At 31.7% G+C, this 15058-nt stretch overlaps 1 protein-coding gene across 1 annotated transcript in view; it reads left to right on the top strand.

The window, feature by feature from the left end:
• The window catches only part of LOC106870147 (serine/threonine-protein kinase 3), a 37103-nt gene extending 22523 nt beyond the window's left edge, over positions 1-14580 (top strand). Inside the window, exons 6-14 of the mRNA XM_014916148.2 lie at positions 1720-1884; positions 3922-4027; positions 4386-4447; positions 5115-5252; positions 6038-6148; positions 6597-6696; positions 7462-7590; positions 10669-10904; positions 13708-14580. Coding sequence (XP_014771634.1) covers positions 1720-1884; positions 3922-4027; positions 4386-4447; positions 5115-5252; positions 6038-6148; positions 6597-6696; positions 7462-7590; positions 10669-10904; positions 13708-13866 — 1206 coding nt within the window. The 3' untranslated portion in view covers positions 13867-14580. The remainder of the gene's footprint in view (positions 1-1719; positions 1885-3921; positions 4028-4385; positions 4448-5114; positions 5253-6037; positions 6149-6596; positions 6697-7461; positions 7591-10668; positions 10905-13707) is intronic.
• Positions 14581-15058: the final 478 nt, after the last annotated feature.

Genomic DNA, 15058 nt, shown 5'->3' on the forward strand with positions numbered 1-15058 from the left:
ATGGTCAAGTAGCTGCTTCAGGACCCAGTCATAATGCTGCAAGAGCTGCGTGAGGCAGCTTCTACCTGGACGGAGACCATGCTGGGTCTCATTCAGCAAGTCATTTTCTTCTAGGAACGCAATCAATCTCCTTCTGACAATTCGTTTCATGACTTTGCTAATATGTGAAGTCAGAGAGATGGGCCTGTAGTTCCCAGCCTCTGCTTTGCTTCCACCTTTATGGATAGGACATATGGTGCCTTCCTTCAGCTTTTTGGGAAGTTTACCATTTGCAAGGAAACTCTGGAAGAGTATCCGGAGTGGTCCTGCTAGTTCTTGTTTACACGACTTTAAGAGGACAGCTGGGAAACCATCGGGGCCAGTTGAGTAATATCAGTGTGCATACTCAACAGAGTGTAAGTATCTTGAGTGAAAAGTTGGACCTAAGAAGCATCAGTTGTGGTGTACAAGAGAGACAATTGCGCTGGTATGGTCATGTGGCGAGAATGGATGAGGATAGCTGTGTGAAAAAGTGCCCCACCCTAGCGGTTGAGGGAACCTGTGGAAGAGGTAGACCCAGGAAGACTTGGGATGAAGTGGTGAAGCATGACCTTCAAACATTAGGCCTCACCGAGGCAATGACTAGTGACTGAGACCTTTGAGAAAACCTGGCAAGCCAAGTGAGACCATAATCCGAGGCTTCTGCCAGGGATGTAGCCAGCTCACTTATGCATACCTTTCCTTCATTGGACACGAAACTCCGCTTGTGAAGACCTGTTGAAGCAAATGAAATCGAAATCGAACCAAATTCGACTACTGGCACCCATGTCAACCTTTTCTTCATTGGACACTAAACTTGGCTTGCGAAGACCTGTTGGGGCAAGTGAAATCGAAATCCTGATTGAACCAAATTCGATGACTGGCACCTGTGCCAATGGATCACTAAGAGCACACCGTCCGAGCGTGATCATTGCCAGAGCAGCTGTCTGGCTTCCATGCCAGTGGCATGTAAATAGCACCATTTGAGCGTGATCGTTACCAGTGTTGCCTTACTGGCACTTGTGCCAATGACATGTGAAAAAACATTCGAGCGAGGTTGATCCCAGTGCCGCTGGACTGGCTCCTGTGCAAGTGGAACGTAAAAAACACCATTTTGAGCATGGCCGTTGCCAGTACTGCCTGATTGGCCCTCGTGCCAGTGGCACGTAAAAGCACCCACTACACTCTCGGAGTGGTTGGCGTCAGGAAGGGCATCCAGCTGTAGAAACTCTGCCAGATCAGATTGGAGCCTGGTGCAGCCATCTGGTTCGCCAGTCCTCAGTGAAATCGTCCAACCCATGCTAGCATGGAAGGCAGATGTTAAACGATGATGTTCATGTAAATTTTGTTGACGCCTCAATATTTTAGTTTGTCTGAAAAATTAGAGGGGTAATTTTAATAATTTATTCTTGCGCTTAGTTTAGATTTTAGCTGCACATTTTCTTTCAGAGGTCTAAACAACAAAACCTGCATTATGCAGTGTATTTGTGTGTGCATGTGGAGGAGAGATGTATGAGCTATATAAGTGTGCTTACAGGGATAGACATGTATGTAAACCCTAAAGTAGACCTTAGATTTTATTTAGATCTTATTTTCTTTCTTTTTGTTCCAGTTTATATTTTGTGTAATATATTAACTTCAGTCAGAGGTAGTTTGTTAAAAAAAGATTAATTGATGTAAATGTGTTTTACTTTTCCTTAGTTGAATGAACTTGAAATTGCCACAATATTATCATACACATTAAAAGGATTGGATTACCTACATTCAAGACGAAAAATACACAGAGATATTAAAGCTGGAAATATACTATTAAACAATGAAGGCCAAGCTAAACTTGCTGACTTTGGTGTTGCTGGTCAGTTGACTGTAAGTATGTTTCCTTACACACACAAAAAAAAAGATCACACCCACACACCTTTTAATATTTTATGAGTTTTTTTCCTAATATTTTTTATACTTTGTGTAAAACAGTAAACTCTCAAATCATACTTATACATATGTGGTTGGTCAGCAGCATTCATCCTAAGACCTTGTGGAAAAAGTGAGGTGGCTAACAACAGCCAAAACCATGACACTTGTAGGAAATTTTGTGTGCATTACTCTTGGAACTTTAGAAGGGTCTGCACGTAGCCATCTGTCATTTCTTCTGTTAGTTTTCTGGTCCTGGTTAAAGTTTTTCTCATTTGAGAAAAATCAAATCACACCATCTACTAATAGATTTTTAAGTTTGTTCAAAAGTTTTTTGGATCTGATTAAATGGTTTTCTTTATATTTTTTCTGACATGAATTAACCTCTTCTCATCACATGAGATTTGTATCCGATGTCTTCATGCACAACATTTCTGATTGTTTTTTCTGACACAGGAAACTTTTTTGCAATTGACCTCATTGATTTTCCTAGATTGTCTTCAATGTTTTGCTTAACTTCCTGATTAAATTCAGGTGTCCTGATACAATTAGAGCATTTGGAATGTATTGTAGGTTTTGATACAGGTAATACACTTCCATCTTCTTTCTCTGTCTCACAGCAAATCTTGTGGACAGAAGATCCTTAACTTTCAGAAAACGAGAAATTTATAAATTTCATCATGCATAGCCTTCAAAGCAATAATCACAGAATGCCTTTTAATTTCATTAGTAAGCATAGGGCCAGTCAATGTTATTTCCTGAAAGAGAAATTCAATAAAAGTTAGTCAAATAAAATAATGACTAAGAATACATGTGTCCTCAAATACCATCCACACATATATATATATGACCATCCCCAAATACAACAACATATATATATATATATATATATATATATATACATATATATATATATAAATATCGTTTGTGAGTTTGTACTCGTTTTAGCTTTAGAGTGTTAGGGTTTGGGTTATGAGTATTTTTGCCAAATTTGGTGAAAATCTGTTCAATACACCGCCACAAATTTTTCACCAAATTCGGCAAAAATACTCATAACCCGAACCCTAACCCTAACTCTAAAACCCGAGCCCTAACCCTAAAACCCAAACCAGTACAAACGCACGAACAATGTCATAAATAACAGTACCGCTGATAGTTGTTGTTGACAAACAACGGCACTAATTTTATTCATGGGAAATGATCCCATTACATCGCTAGGACGTGTTGTTTACATTCCACGGCAGTAATTGTTTTCACCTCAATAGACGTCAGTGATTGGCTGACATTACCGAAATACGACAATTTTAACACGAAATAACTTTCAAAAGATAAAATTTTCTCAATGACACTAAGAGTAAAAGATGTTTTTTTATATGACACATTCTGCCAGTGTCTCAAGTTTGAAAGTGTTTCGTTAAGAAAACAAGTGCTACCCGCCAAATCAGAAAGATCTTTAGATTGGGATATGGTGCCTGATTTTAAATTCATTAAAGTTTGATTATTACTATTTACTACATTGAGCTGGTTCTAAAGCGTTATTATTAGTTGCACTATTGTTGTCCTTGTTTTTAGCTATATCCTTAATTTCATTAGTACTTAGTCCTTTACCTGAATTATTATTATTAGTTACCCTATTGTTGACCTTTATTCATTATACGTTTAATTTTACCCCTATTTATAGAGGCTATTATTATTCCTAAATTAGGCATTGCTGAGTGCAAAAATAATGTAATATTTTCGTCAACAATAGGGTAACTAATAATAGTAATTTAGGGAAAGGACTATGTACTAATGAACTCTAGCATCACTCTTTCATAGTCAGCCTATGAATATTTCTGCCCATCCTCTTAATTTCTGTTAACAAAATTACTTCAGTAGATAATATAAAAGTAATGAAGAGTCAACACTACCCATACATCATCATAGCTGTTTAAACTGAACTAGATGCAAAATGTTTCCTTGCCTAAATATCCTTTTATTTTAATATTCTTTCAGGACACGATGGCTAAAAGAAATACTGTTATTGGAACGCCATACTGGATGGCTCCTGAAGTTATTCAAGAAATTGGTTATGATTGTGTTGCTGATATATGGAGTTTAGGTATACTTTGCTATTTAATCTTTTATCTTTAACTCATTATCTCAGTTTCATTGAACGCTTGATGTGACTGCTGTAGTTGTTGAGCACAAGTACATACTTTGAAACAATTTCAAGCTCTTGTTATTTTCAGTTTTATTTCTATGAAATTCTTTTTCATTTATTAGACTTCTTTTTTGGCATTTTAATGCTGAAAAATATTAAACAAATTGAATAATATGAAATTATAAATTCTCTAGTAATTTTTATCATTGCAATAAATTCATATAAAGTTGTTTTTGTGTAATTTATAAACCATTCAGATGTTATTTGTTTGTTTTATTCTATTGTCTAAACAATGTTAAATATTTATTCTTTGTAGGAATTACTGCTTTGGAAATGGCTGAGGGGAAGCCACCTTATGGAGATATTCACCCCATGCGAGTAAGTTTGAAGTTGAAATACAGATTGTGATGTTAAGGGTATTTAAAATAGCATTTGTTGAAATAAACCTTGACTGTGTATATCTTGTGTACAAGAATACAAACTGATCAAGTTATTCTCCAAGAAGTTGAGGGATCTGGAACATAAGAATGGTGACTTTAGATTATGAAGATAAGATTAGTGCTTCTGGTGATTTAAACACTGAATGTGTCATTCTTTGCATCTTGTAATCATTAAGGAAAGATAATTTGAAACTGTACTGGACAGCTATTCATGATAAACAAATGTGTTATTTTATTATCATTAAACTATCAAAAATTGTAAACAAATGGAAATCATAAAAAGTTTCTTTTTTTAAATAATTTTCACATTTCATGAAATGTTATTGGAATCAAGAACTATTAGGAAGGAAATGATGAAAAAGAAAAATTTCAAAATATTTACTTGACGTATGAACTTAAAGAACATTAACAGCATTTTAATTATTTCTATAACCAGTAGTATTTTCATTGTTTAGTGGAAGTTTTGCCTTGTTGCTTATCACAAAATGGGATGCCAAAAAACCCCTCATGTTACTTGATTCTGGAAACTTACACTCCGAATATTTTGGAAACATATTTGTTCTCATGTTTTATTATATTTTCAAAATTGTTTCTTGTTTATCAAGGCAATATTCATGATTCCTACCAAACCACCACCATCATTTCGTAATCCTGATAAATGGTCACCTGAGTTTATAGAATTTGTGTCAAAATGTTTGGTGAAAAATCCTGAACAGAGAGCAATGGCTAGTGATTTGTTGAAGGTAAGCTTATGTGTCAAAATTATTTCAACCTCTCTCTCTCTCTCAAAATAGTACTTTAGATATGGAAATACTTACTCCTTACATTCCCACAAGAAAATAACCTCTCTCTGTCAGCGACCACTTCATATAATACCATGAAAATAATCATGTAATTGCCTCTTCTACCACTTGAAACTGTTTTCCCTTTTTAATGAACACTCTGTCGTATCTGTATCGCCAGATCCAATGGTGATTATCTCTCCTACACGATGGGTTAATCACTCTTAAAACATTCCATTAAAGCAACTTTGTTACCCTTGACATCAGCAAATTCTTTCATTCTTTACTTAGAGAAACTTCTAAATAAGTTGGCTGCCTCTCCACTAATTTGAAAGCGACCAATCAGTTCATTCAGTCACAGCATATTGATGCAGATCTCTTTTATTCTATTCACTAAAGTGTCAGTTACACATGCATGAGTATGATTGTGTGTATATATACACAATCATTTATGCAGTTTGAGTATATATATGAACCTAAATATTACCTCCATTGAAAGGAAAAATGTCATTGAAATTGTACTTTTATCTTAAATTGAATTGGCGATGTGAGTATTTCATCTCATTACTGATCTCCCACCATACTATCCATTGTGCGAAGTATCAGTTAAAACAGTTTTGGCAAAATACATTTGTTACTAACAATTGCTCCCAGTATTTTGACTTAAATCTCAGTAAAGAATTTCATTTTCCATCTTTTTGAGTACTTTCACTTTCAGATTGGTATTATTCATGTGTTTGTTTCAGCATGAATTTATAAAAAGTTGTGATCCACATACCATTCTGCAAAAAATGATACTAGAAGCTCGTGAAATACAAGAATCTCAGCAATCACATTTAATAAATGAAGATGAATCAGTAAGTGTTATACTGTTTAAAATGAAAACCAGAAATGAATTATAATTATTGTTCATCTCTCTCTTAAGAGAAAACAATGACAGTTTGTTAAATGACATAATATCATTGAAGAAAATTTTAGCTCTTGCAAAATTTAATACATTTCAATGTTTATTCTTATCATAGAACTGAATAGCTTTCAGAAATAAAGTATATGGAGTAACAAATAGATGGTATCAGAAATTTCATTCCTTATCCCATTTAATTATTAGATATATCTTAATTGAAAAGATTTAGCATAAGTTTATGAATTAAACATGCCTTATGCATTTTTTCTTCAAATTATTTTTATGGTGATAAGGTTTTAACATTTTCTGTCATTATTTTTGTAACTGGTGCAGGCTAAATATAATTCATATAATTTTTCTCTTTTTGTTCATACAATATTTTGTGATCTTTCTTATTTCAGGGGGAAGATGATTATTTAGACAATGGTACAATGGTTCGAAGCAGCAGTGGGGTTAATGCACGTACAGATGACTCAGGGACAATGAAGGCATCAAATGATGGTGAAATTACTTTACTATTTTCTGAATCTCTTGTAAATAAGGAGCTTTACAAATTTGTCTAAAACCAAAGAAATATTGCAGCAATACCCAGATTTATTCACAGTTATTTAGTGAAGTTGTATACATTCATTAATATTTTACCAGGTGTGAATTAAAGATCTCTTTCCCTTTGTTTCTTTAGAAAGAAACTTGTTGAGAGACCATGCCTTACTTTTATACTCCTTACTGTTTACAGTCTTCAAGAATGTACAAGCAATATGTTTGTGTGCATCTGTGGTAGCAACCAAAGTTGTTGCCATTATTGTTTTTATGTTACAATGGGTTGTTGTTTTGCTCATGTTTGCTCTGGTTGAGCAGATCTTTGGTCAGTGACGTTTCACATTCATGATCCCATATTTTATTGGATCATAATATATTTGAAATTATGTTATCTATGTTGTTTTTTTAATGTTAGTAATATGACTCCTTTTGGATATGTTAGTAATATGACTCTTTTCACATACAATGTTTCCTGAAGCTTACAACACCCCATCAACTTAGAGCATTTTAGTGCCAGCCATTTAACAATGAATCGGAGGTGATATTTTCTGTCAGTTTTAGAAATTACTCTAATCTTGATATATTTGCTCTCTTGAATATCTTTATCTGATATATTTATATACTTAATGCTTATGTGGTGTGTGTGTGTGTGTGTGTGACTAATAGAGAGAACGAGAGAAATAAAATATTTTCTTTTCATCTTTGTTATTTGTGTCATTCTTTTAGGCACGTTAGTGGAGAGCACAAGTGGTACTGTGATAGTGAACAGCGAGGCTAGTACTTTGGTAGAGTCAGAGCTAGGCACAATGGTGATTAATGAAGACACTGATGAGGAAGAGAATTCTACTATGAAAAGTAAGTATCATGAAATAATGTTTGTTGATAACATATGGTAGCTCATGTGTTCATGGTCATCATTCTGTCACCTAGATGACCACATCTTTCATATCATTACAAAGTAGGCTACATTGTGATTTTGTTGTCCCCACCTTTTTCTTTTATTTTTGGACAGGCGAAATTTCCTTTGACCACCAACCAGTTAGAGAAATCATTAAGTTTTGTAAGCCAATGAATGATTATCATTACTTTCTTTGGTATTCCTCACCAGAAGAACTAACTTGACTTTTCAGCTAGACTCCCAATCAAAAACACAGAAATTCATAAAAACTGGTTTATAATCACAGCACTCATTGTGATCTCTTTTACTATCCAAGGTGAACAATATTTCTTTTTAGGATTACATGCACTCATAAATATAGGTACATGCTGCCTGCCACATACAGGCACACATACAAGCCAGCATTGCCGTAGCTTGGGGAGTTGATGCTAACATCACAAAGTAATTTACTCTAGTTAAACTTCTAGATAAACAACAGGCTGAGTATTTGTCTAAGTGACTTAGGAGTTAGGTAACTTTTTTATTTTCTTAATAGTAAGTTTCTTTGGATTTCTGTTTTAAGCAGCAGATAATAATTCTGCAACTAAAATAAATCTGAAAATTTAATTTTTGGAATCCCCCTTCTCTGTTCAACCCAATCCCTTATGTTTAAATTGTATTTCTGAAAAAATTTCTAAGAATACAATTCAAGTATGAAAATATTACTGCTGGTCAACCCCTAATAAAGAAAGAAGTGGAATGAAAAAAAAATGAAAATTTTGAAATATGTTTTTATTTGCAGAATATCATAATTTCTACTGTTAAAAACAGAAATAAATCTAGAGCAAGCTTGTGAATTCATCTCATGAGAAGACTAAACAACACAGACCATGTTTGATGCAATAACAACACTGAAATGAATGTGTGGACAAACAGATTATGAACTTCACTATCTACATTAATAAACAGTTACATGAAAGAATAATTTCCAGATTTATCAAAAGAAACCCTACTGACCTGATATTAACGTTAATAGACCAAGTAGCTAAGGAATAACTAGCAGAATCAAGAATTCCAACTTTGGACATTGAATGTTTTACTATTTTGTGCTGCTGTTACCATTTATGAATAGGTGGGAGTAACATTTATTGACAGATTGTATTTAAAAAGAAAGAACAAAAATAGATATCTCTTCAGACAAATGTCAACAGACTTCAAAACAATACTGGACATTTAGACATTGTCATTGAGTGCAAATCTGTATTAATAAAAGCAAAATTCTGTCTGTCTGTCTAGGACCCTGTATCTTAGTCTACGTCTGCTCTACATAGACATATTATACCTCTTTGGAATCAGGATGATCCCACGATTGAAAATCTGCCCTTCATTTGGTTCTTGAACATCCAGCATTGGGATCTGATTTAAAAGCATTTGGGTTGCTATTTTTAGCAGGTAAAGCTTGGTTGATTCATGCCATCTTGGTTGGTGTTTGTCAGAGGACATCAGAGATCAAGGAGGAGATAAATGACATTCACTTTGTCAATTTTCCGTCAAGATAAGAACTTTGAGACAAATTGGCCAACAGCTGGAATTCAACTTGGGACTGGAACAATAGAATGATTGCATTACAGAATTAATTCTCATCCGTCCTTAACCTCTCATTAAACACCACCACTATTCATTATAGATGTATTATAGTCATGCTATTTAGCTCTGTTCAGTTTTGGACTGCAGGCCCAATTAGCCCTCTGCAGGAGCTAGCTTAAAAGTTCACATGGAGTGTGGGTTTTTAGCTAGTTAAATAATGAATTTACTTACCACCAGCTACAAAATATTTCTTTCAAGGTCTGTAATTCTCTTTTAAGAATAACCCAAGTTTAGAAATAACATGCAGTATCATTCCATTTTATGTAAGTAATAGTAAATGAAGATACAGTTAATAAAATTCAAAGTTGCATGTAGTTATTAGAATCAGAGAGGGTGAGAGGTTAAAGTGAATAAAGTTAGGAATAATAGTTAATTCTCTTGTCCTGAAGTTATAACTAATCATCAGCAATTTCAAATTCTTTTTGGTTGAAACTTCAGTTTAAATGAACCCCACCCCACAGAAGTGGGCTGACTTCTAAAAAAAAAAACAAAGATTTTCACCTAAAGAAATCTATGATTGAAATTTATGATGGATTTTCTTGTCTTAAGGATGAGAGAATTATGTATTCTTTGCAACCTTATTCAATTTAACTTATTGCCTTTCACCTATCACCTCATCTGATTTCAATAATTGCTCACAACTTTGAGATTCAATAGCATAATTTTGAATTGAACAAATTATTGATATATATATATATATATATATAAGCTTTCCATTATAAGCATAGTTCTCATGATTGCACTAGAGAAAAGAGTAAATATGAAACATCTGTAAACGCATAGAAGTCTTTAAAGTCTTACAATATAGATTAATTTTGCCTTTAATTTTGCACAAAAATATTAACAATAACAAAAAACATAAGCTTCTTGGAACCCCACTACTCTTATTCCCCCCCTCCACTTCCTTGGAAAAAGTAAATCACTTATGTATAATTGTTCAGGCATAAAAAAAGGAGTCTTCAGCTTGTATAATTGTTCAGGCATAAAAAAAAGGGACCCTTTCAGTTTCTCATGTGCAAAATGTTGTTAACATATAAAAGAGAGGTGAATGGTATTTTGAATAATGAGCAATGGGTATATTTTCCTGATGCACTGGCAAAGATGGGCTGATTGCTTAAAAAGAAAAAAAAGGCACAATGATTTTCTCTGAAATGAATGTTGAATTTGAAACTCTTCACTTACACAACAACTATTAAAAGATACTGTTAGAAAATGATATTTGGCTTTATGAGAAATAAAAGAAAATATTTCATTAATTGATACTGTTATTATTAAAGTTAGCCATTTAAAACTGCTGTTTCTTAACCTGTAAGTGTTAAAGAAATAGAAGGCTAAAAATAAAGCATCATTGATCATGTTTTGTCTTAGAAAACTCAGAAGTTTGTCATACCTGATTTCATTTTGTTCAGGCCATAATACATCAACTGCCAACAAGAACAAGTACCGTCCAGCATACCTTGATCATTTCGAGAAAAAAGAACAAGAAGAGAAGAATAGAGTGAGTGGTCAGCTAAAGTCTCAACGAGAACAACAGCAGAGTCACTCAGCAGTCTCTGCATCAAATCCAACTCCACAGAAACAGGCAATACCACCACACCGTTTTCAGCGATCTTTTATTGATGGTGATTATGAATTTGCAAGTTATGTAAGTAATTTTCAACACTTTCTACTTCCTTTATAATTGCAGAACCATTTGTTCCACATAATCACATTGTTTTTCTCTTCACACTCAAACTTTTTCTGAGTGACTCTGCTGTTGTTCTCGTTGAGACTTTGCTTCTCTTATTTAATTTCTTTCTGCACTGGTATATGAAAATGTTTCTTTTATGGATATAGCTGCTATTTCTTTTTAATTTACTTTTTATTAAGTAATCCTAGTTAACTCTGAGAATAAAGCATTTGATCAATATTATTTGTTACAGCTTTGTCATGAACATGTTGTTCAAAATTTAAAGACATAAAAGAAAATATTTCTCTAAGAAACAAAACAAAAAAAAAAACCCTAATTCTCCTGATGATTGAAATATTATGAAACTTGAGTCACAAGAAAAAAACATTCATTTAAAATAAGTAATATGCTCTAAACCTTGTACTGAATATGCTCTTTCTCTTATTATTCATATGTATATATATATATATATATATATATATATATATATATATATATATATATATGTATGTGTGTATATATAAATTTAGTAAATGTATATATATAATTTAGTAAATGGAGTAAAACGCATATGTTTAAAATTTTTTTATCCTTTGTTTTTGATAGTGACATATATAATGTCTGTGAGTGTTTTAAAATATGAATCTTGCCATTGGCTTTCCACATTGCAGTCAGGTCACAGTGTATTAACTGTGTTGTTGGTTTTACTGTACATAATTTATATCATTCAACTATGGTAGTAGTTGAATAATATTCTTAAGGCTGCAATTTACTCACATGCAGCACCTTTCAGAGCTTGTTGCTAATTCAGTTCTTAACCAAATTGAAAACTGTTAACATTTTTGAAGAGGTTTGGCATAAAAAAATTGAGATTTAATCTAGTAGAAAAAGTTTACATCAAAATTTGTAGTAACATTATACGAGAGTAAGTAACACCACCAATCAAGTTTAGATCTAAATAACTTTTTTTTTAAAAGCCAAATATATTTATCTTAGCTTCAATGATAGAAGAAAGCATGAAGAATTTCATAGTTTTGGTCCCATTCAACAAAAATTTGTATCAAAAAAGTTGTGAGGTAAAATATGAAAAAAAATATAAGTAAGGCAAAAAATTGGATTTAAGTGTAATTAACTTTTTTTATTTTAAAAACAAACTATATTTTAATTAAGCGTAAATGATAGAGCTCAATTTGAGGAACTTCATGGTATCAATCTCATGCAATGAAGTTTTAAAAGAAAAAAGTTATGAGTGCTTGTTTCTCAAATTTGAGGATGATAATACAGTTCTATACTTTTTTATGAACATAATTCTATAAGGGGATTCTTAATGCGTCACCAGTGTCATTGAGGTAAGGAAAAAATTATCAACAACACCACTAATTGACACATTCGACACATTATTAATTAGCATAATAGCATAGCCTGGAAAAAATATGGATTACATGAGAAAATGCAAGCAAGAAAAATAATATTAAGAAAATTACAGGACAAGTTATTACACTTGGAAAAGTTCAGGACAACTCATTACATCTAGTAAAGTACAGAAGAAGGAAATTTTTACTTAAAATATTGCAGCTAAGGATAAAATTTGAATATTAAAAATTATTTGATTTTAATTTATAAAATAACATTATAATTAAAAAAGGTACCATCATTTTGCTAAAATATTGACGCACTAGAATACTTTAAAAATGAGAGCCAGAAGTACCAATACAACTAAAGTTTTATGCAAAGTAGAGTAGTATATATGGTAGGTAAATACATTATGTAAAAAATAGGCATTGGCTCAAGACTAAGAATGTGTAGACTTGGCAATAGCTTAAGCAAATTTTACTGTGAATTTGTTGTTATAGGTAGATTTTACTGTAATATATAACTAATTTTTGTATTCTATTTATTGTACTAACTAATTATATACTACTATTATTTTTTTATAGCTTATTTTCAAATTTCTAATTATTAATTAATAATTAAAAAAATGAATTTTTTTAAAGTGTAAAAAATATTTTGAGTTATTTATTTATTTTTAATAGAAGTAACAAATTTTATTACAAGTTATTACAATAACTTGTAATAAAATTTTTAGTTTTAATAAAAGCTAATTTTTTCTAAATCTAAATATTTTATTTGAAAATTTATCCTTAGCTGCAATATTTTAAGTAAAAAATTTTTCTTGTTCTGTACTTTTACCAGATGTTCTGTACTTTTACCCATTGTCCTGAACTTTTCCAAGTGTAATAACTTGTCCTGTAATTTTCCAGGTTTATAATCTTAAGAGTATTATATTTCTCTTGCTCATATTTTTCCATGCATATATAATGTTTCTTAGTATGACTATTTTGAAATTTTAGCTGTGTTTGTTGTGAAGAATATTACTAATTTTAACTTTGATAGGATTAAAAGTTATAAAAATATGTAGATGTTAATATTTAAATTACTTTTGCTTCTATCAATACTATTAAGTTTATTAATTTAAGACGAAAAATTGAGGAGGATATTCAAGTGTAAACAATTTTTAGAGGTCAATTGATTATGTTTATAAAATATTTGCTACAGTAAAAAACTATAAAGAATGTGTATTTGATCTAATATTTAATCATACATAGTAACTTATTTATGTTTGTTTTTCTTAATTTCAAATATTGCTTTCCTTAATGTCAAAATCCCAATAAAATGTTTTGGAGTATTGCATCATTTCTCTAAAATATGGAATTAAATTTTTTGATACTGTGAAATTCCCAAAAGGATTGTTTCTAAAGCTGTTAAATCTATTTTACAGTTGCGTACGCTCCCTTATGATGAATTGGAAAAGCGATTGCGGAATTTAGATCCTGAAATGGAACGTGAAATTGAAGAATTGCGTGCACGCTATCAAGCTAAACGTCAGCCCATTCTTGAGGCAATTGATGCAAAGAAAAAACGGCAACAGAAGTTTTGAATTTAATTATTGCATATCACATTTAGTAGATGCCAACCAATGCCAACCAAATGTATTTTATTTGTCATTGGAAAACTCTCAATATAGACTTAATTGAAATTTTTCTGACATGCTCTGTTAAAATTATGACAGAAACATACACTCATAGCATACATACATGAATGATATGTCAGCAATTATCTCTACGTATGCATACATGTCCTACATGGATTATGTTATTGAGGGCAGCCTTCTAAAAGCTACCTTGTATATACATTTATATATACACTCCATATACTCTGAGTACATGGTTAAAAGCTTGGTCCAGTTTTTAGCTGTGGGTATTACCAAATTCAATTAGTAACTCCCGCACCTTTTATTATTATTATTATTTTTATCATTATTATTATTATTATCATTATTATTAATATTATTATTGTTATTATTATTATTATTATTATTATTATTATTATTACTATTACTATTATTATTATTATTATTATTATTATTATTTGTGTGTGTTTGTGTGCGTGCGTGCATGCATGTGTGTGTGTGTTTGCATGTGTGTGTATAATTGTTTGCTGTGAACTGGCTTTCAGAATGATTTTCAGGCTGCAATTTACACCTCAGCCATTTGTATTTCTAGAACATATGAGTTGGAGGGCTCTGATTTTTTTTTTTTACTTTTAATTTTTTTTTTAAAGTAGAAAAAACTAAATTACATTTCTAAAAATATTTAATAGTCTTGTTGTTTTTTGTTGGTACTTTTTGTGGGGAGGAGATTAATTAAACTGTGTATGTGTTGCATATTTCTATGTTCTAAAGAGAGGAGAAATCTAATCTTTATTTATGCTATATGAAAACTTCAGAAAGACATCAAAGCAAAGAGTATACAAATCTCATAAAATCAATTTTCTTTTTCATTTGTTCTTTCTTTTCTTCAATTTTTTTCCTTCTCTGTCCTTCTGTTTCTTTTTTTTTTTCACCTCTCCTTTCTTTTTCCTTTCTTCTCTCTTCTTTCCTCTTTGCCAGTAGTTATGTTTTTATTTGTGAGTTTCTTTCTATTACTTTGTTACTAAGAAGGAATTTTCTGTTATATATTAGAAGTTGTTGAATTGCAAAAAGATTCCTGAAGAGGCGGTGCTTCAGTGTATGAGTGTTTTATTTTTTTAATTTTTTTTTTACTGTTCTATTAGAAAGACACCAAAATTTG

The sequence above is a fragment of the Octopus bimaculoides genome, chromosome 3, assembly GCF_001194135.2.
Source record: "Octopus bimaculoides isolate UCB-OBI-ISO-001 chromosome 3, ASM119413v2, whole genome shotgun sequence".
Lineage (NCBI taxonomy): Eukaryota > Metazoa > Mollusca > Cephalopoda > Octopoda > Octopodidae > Octopus > Octopus bimaculoides.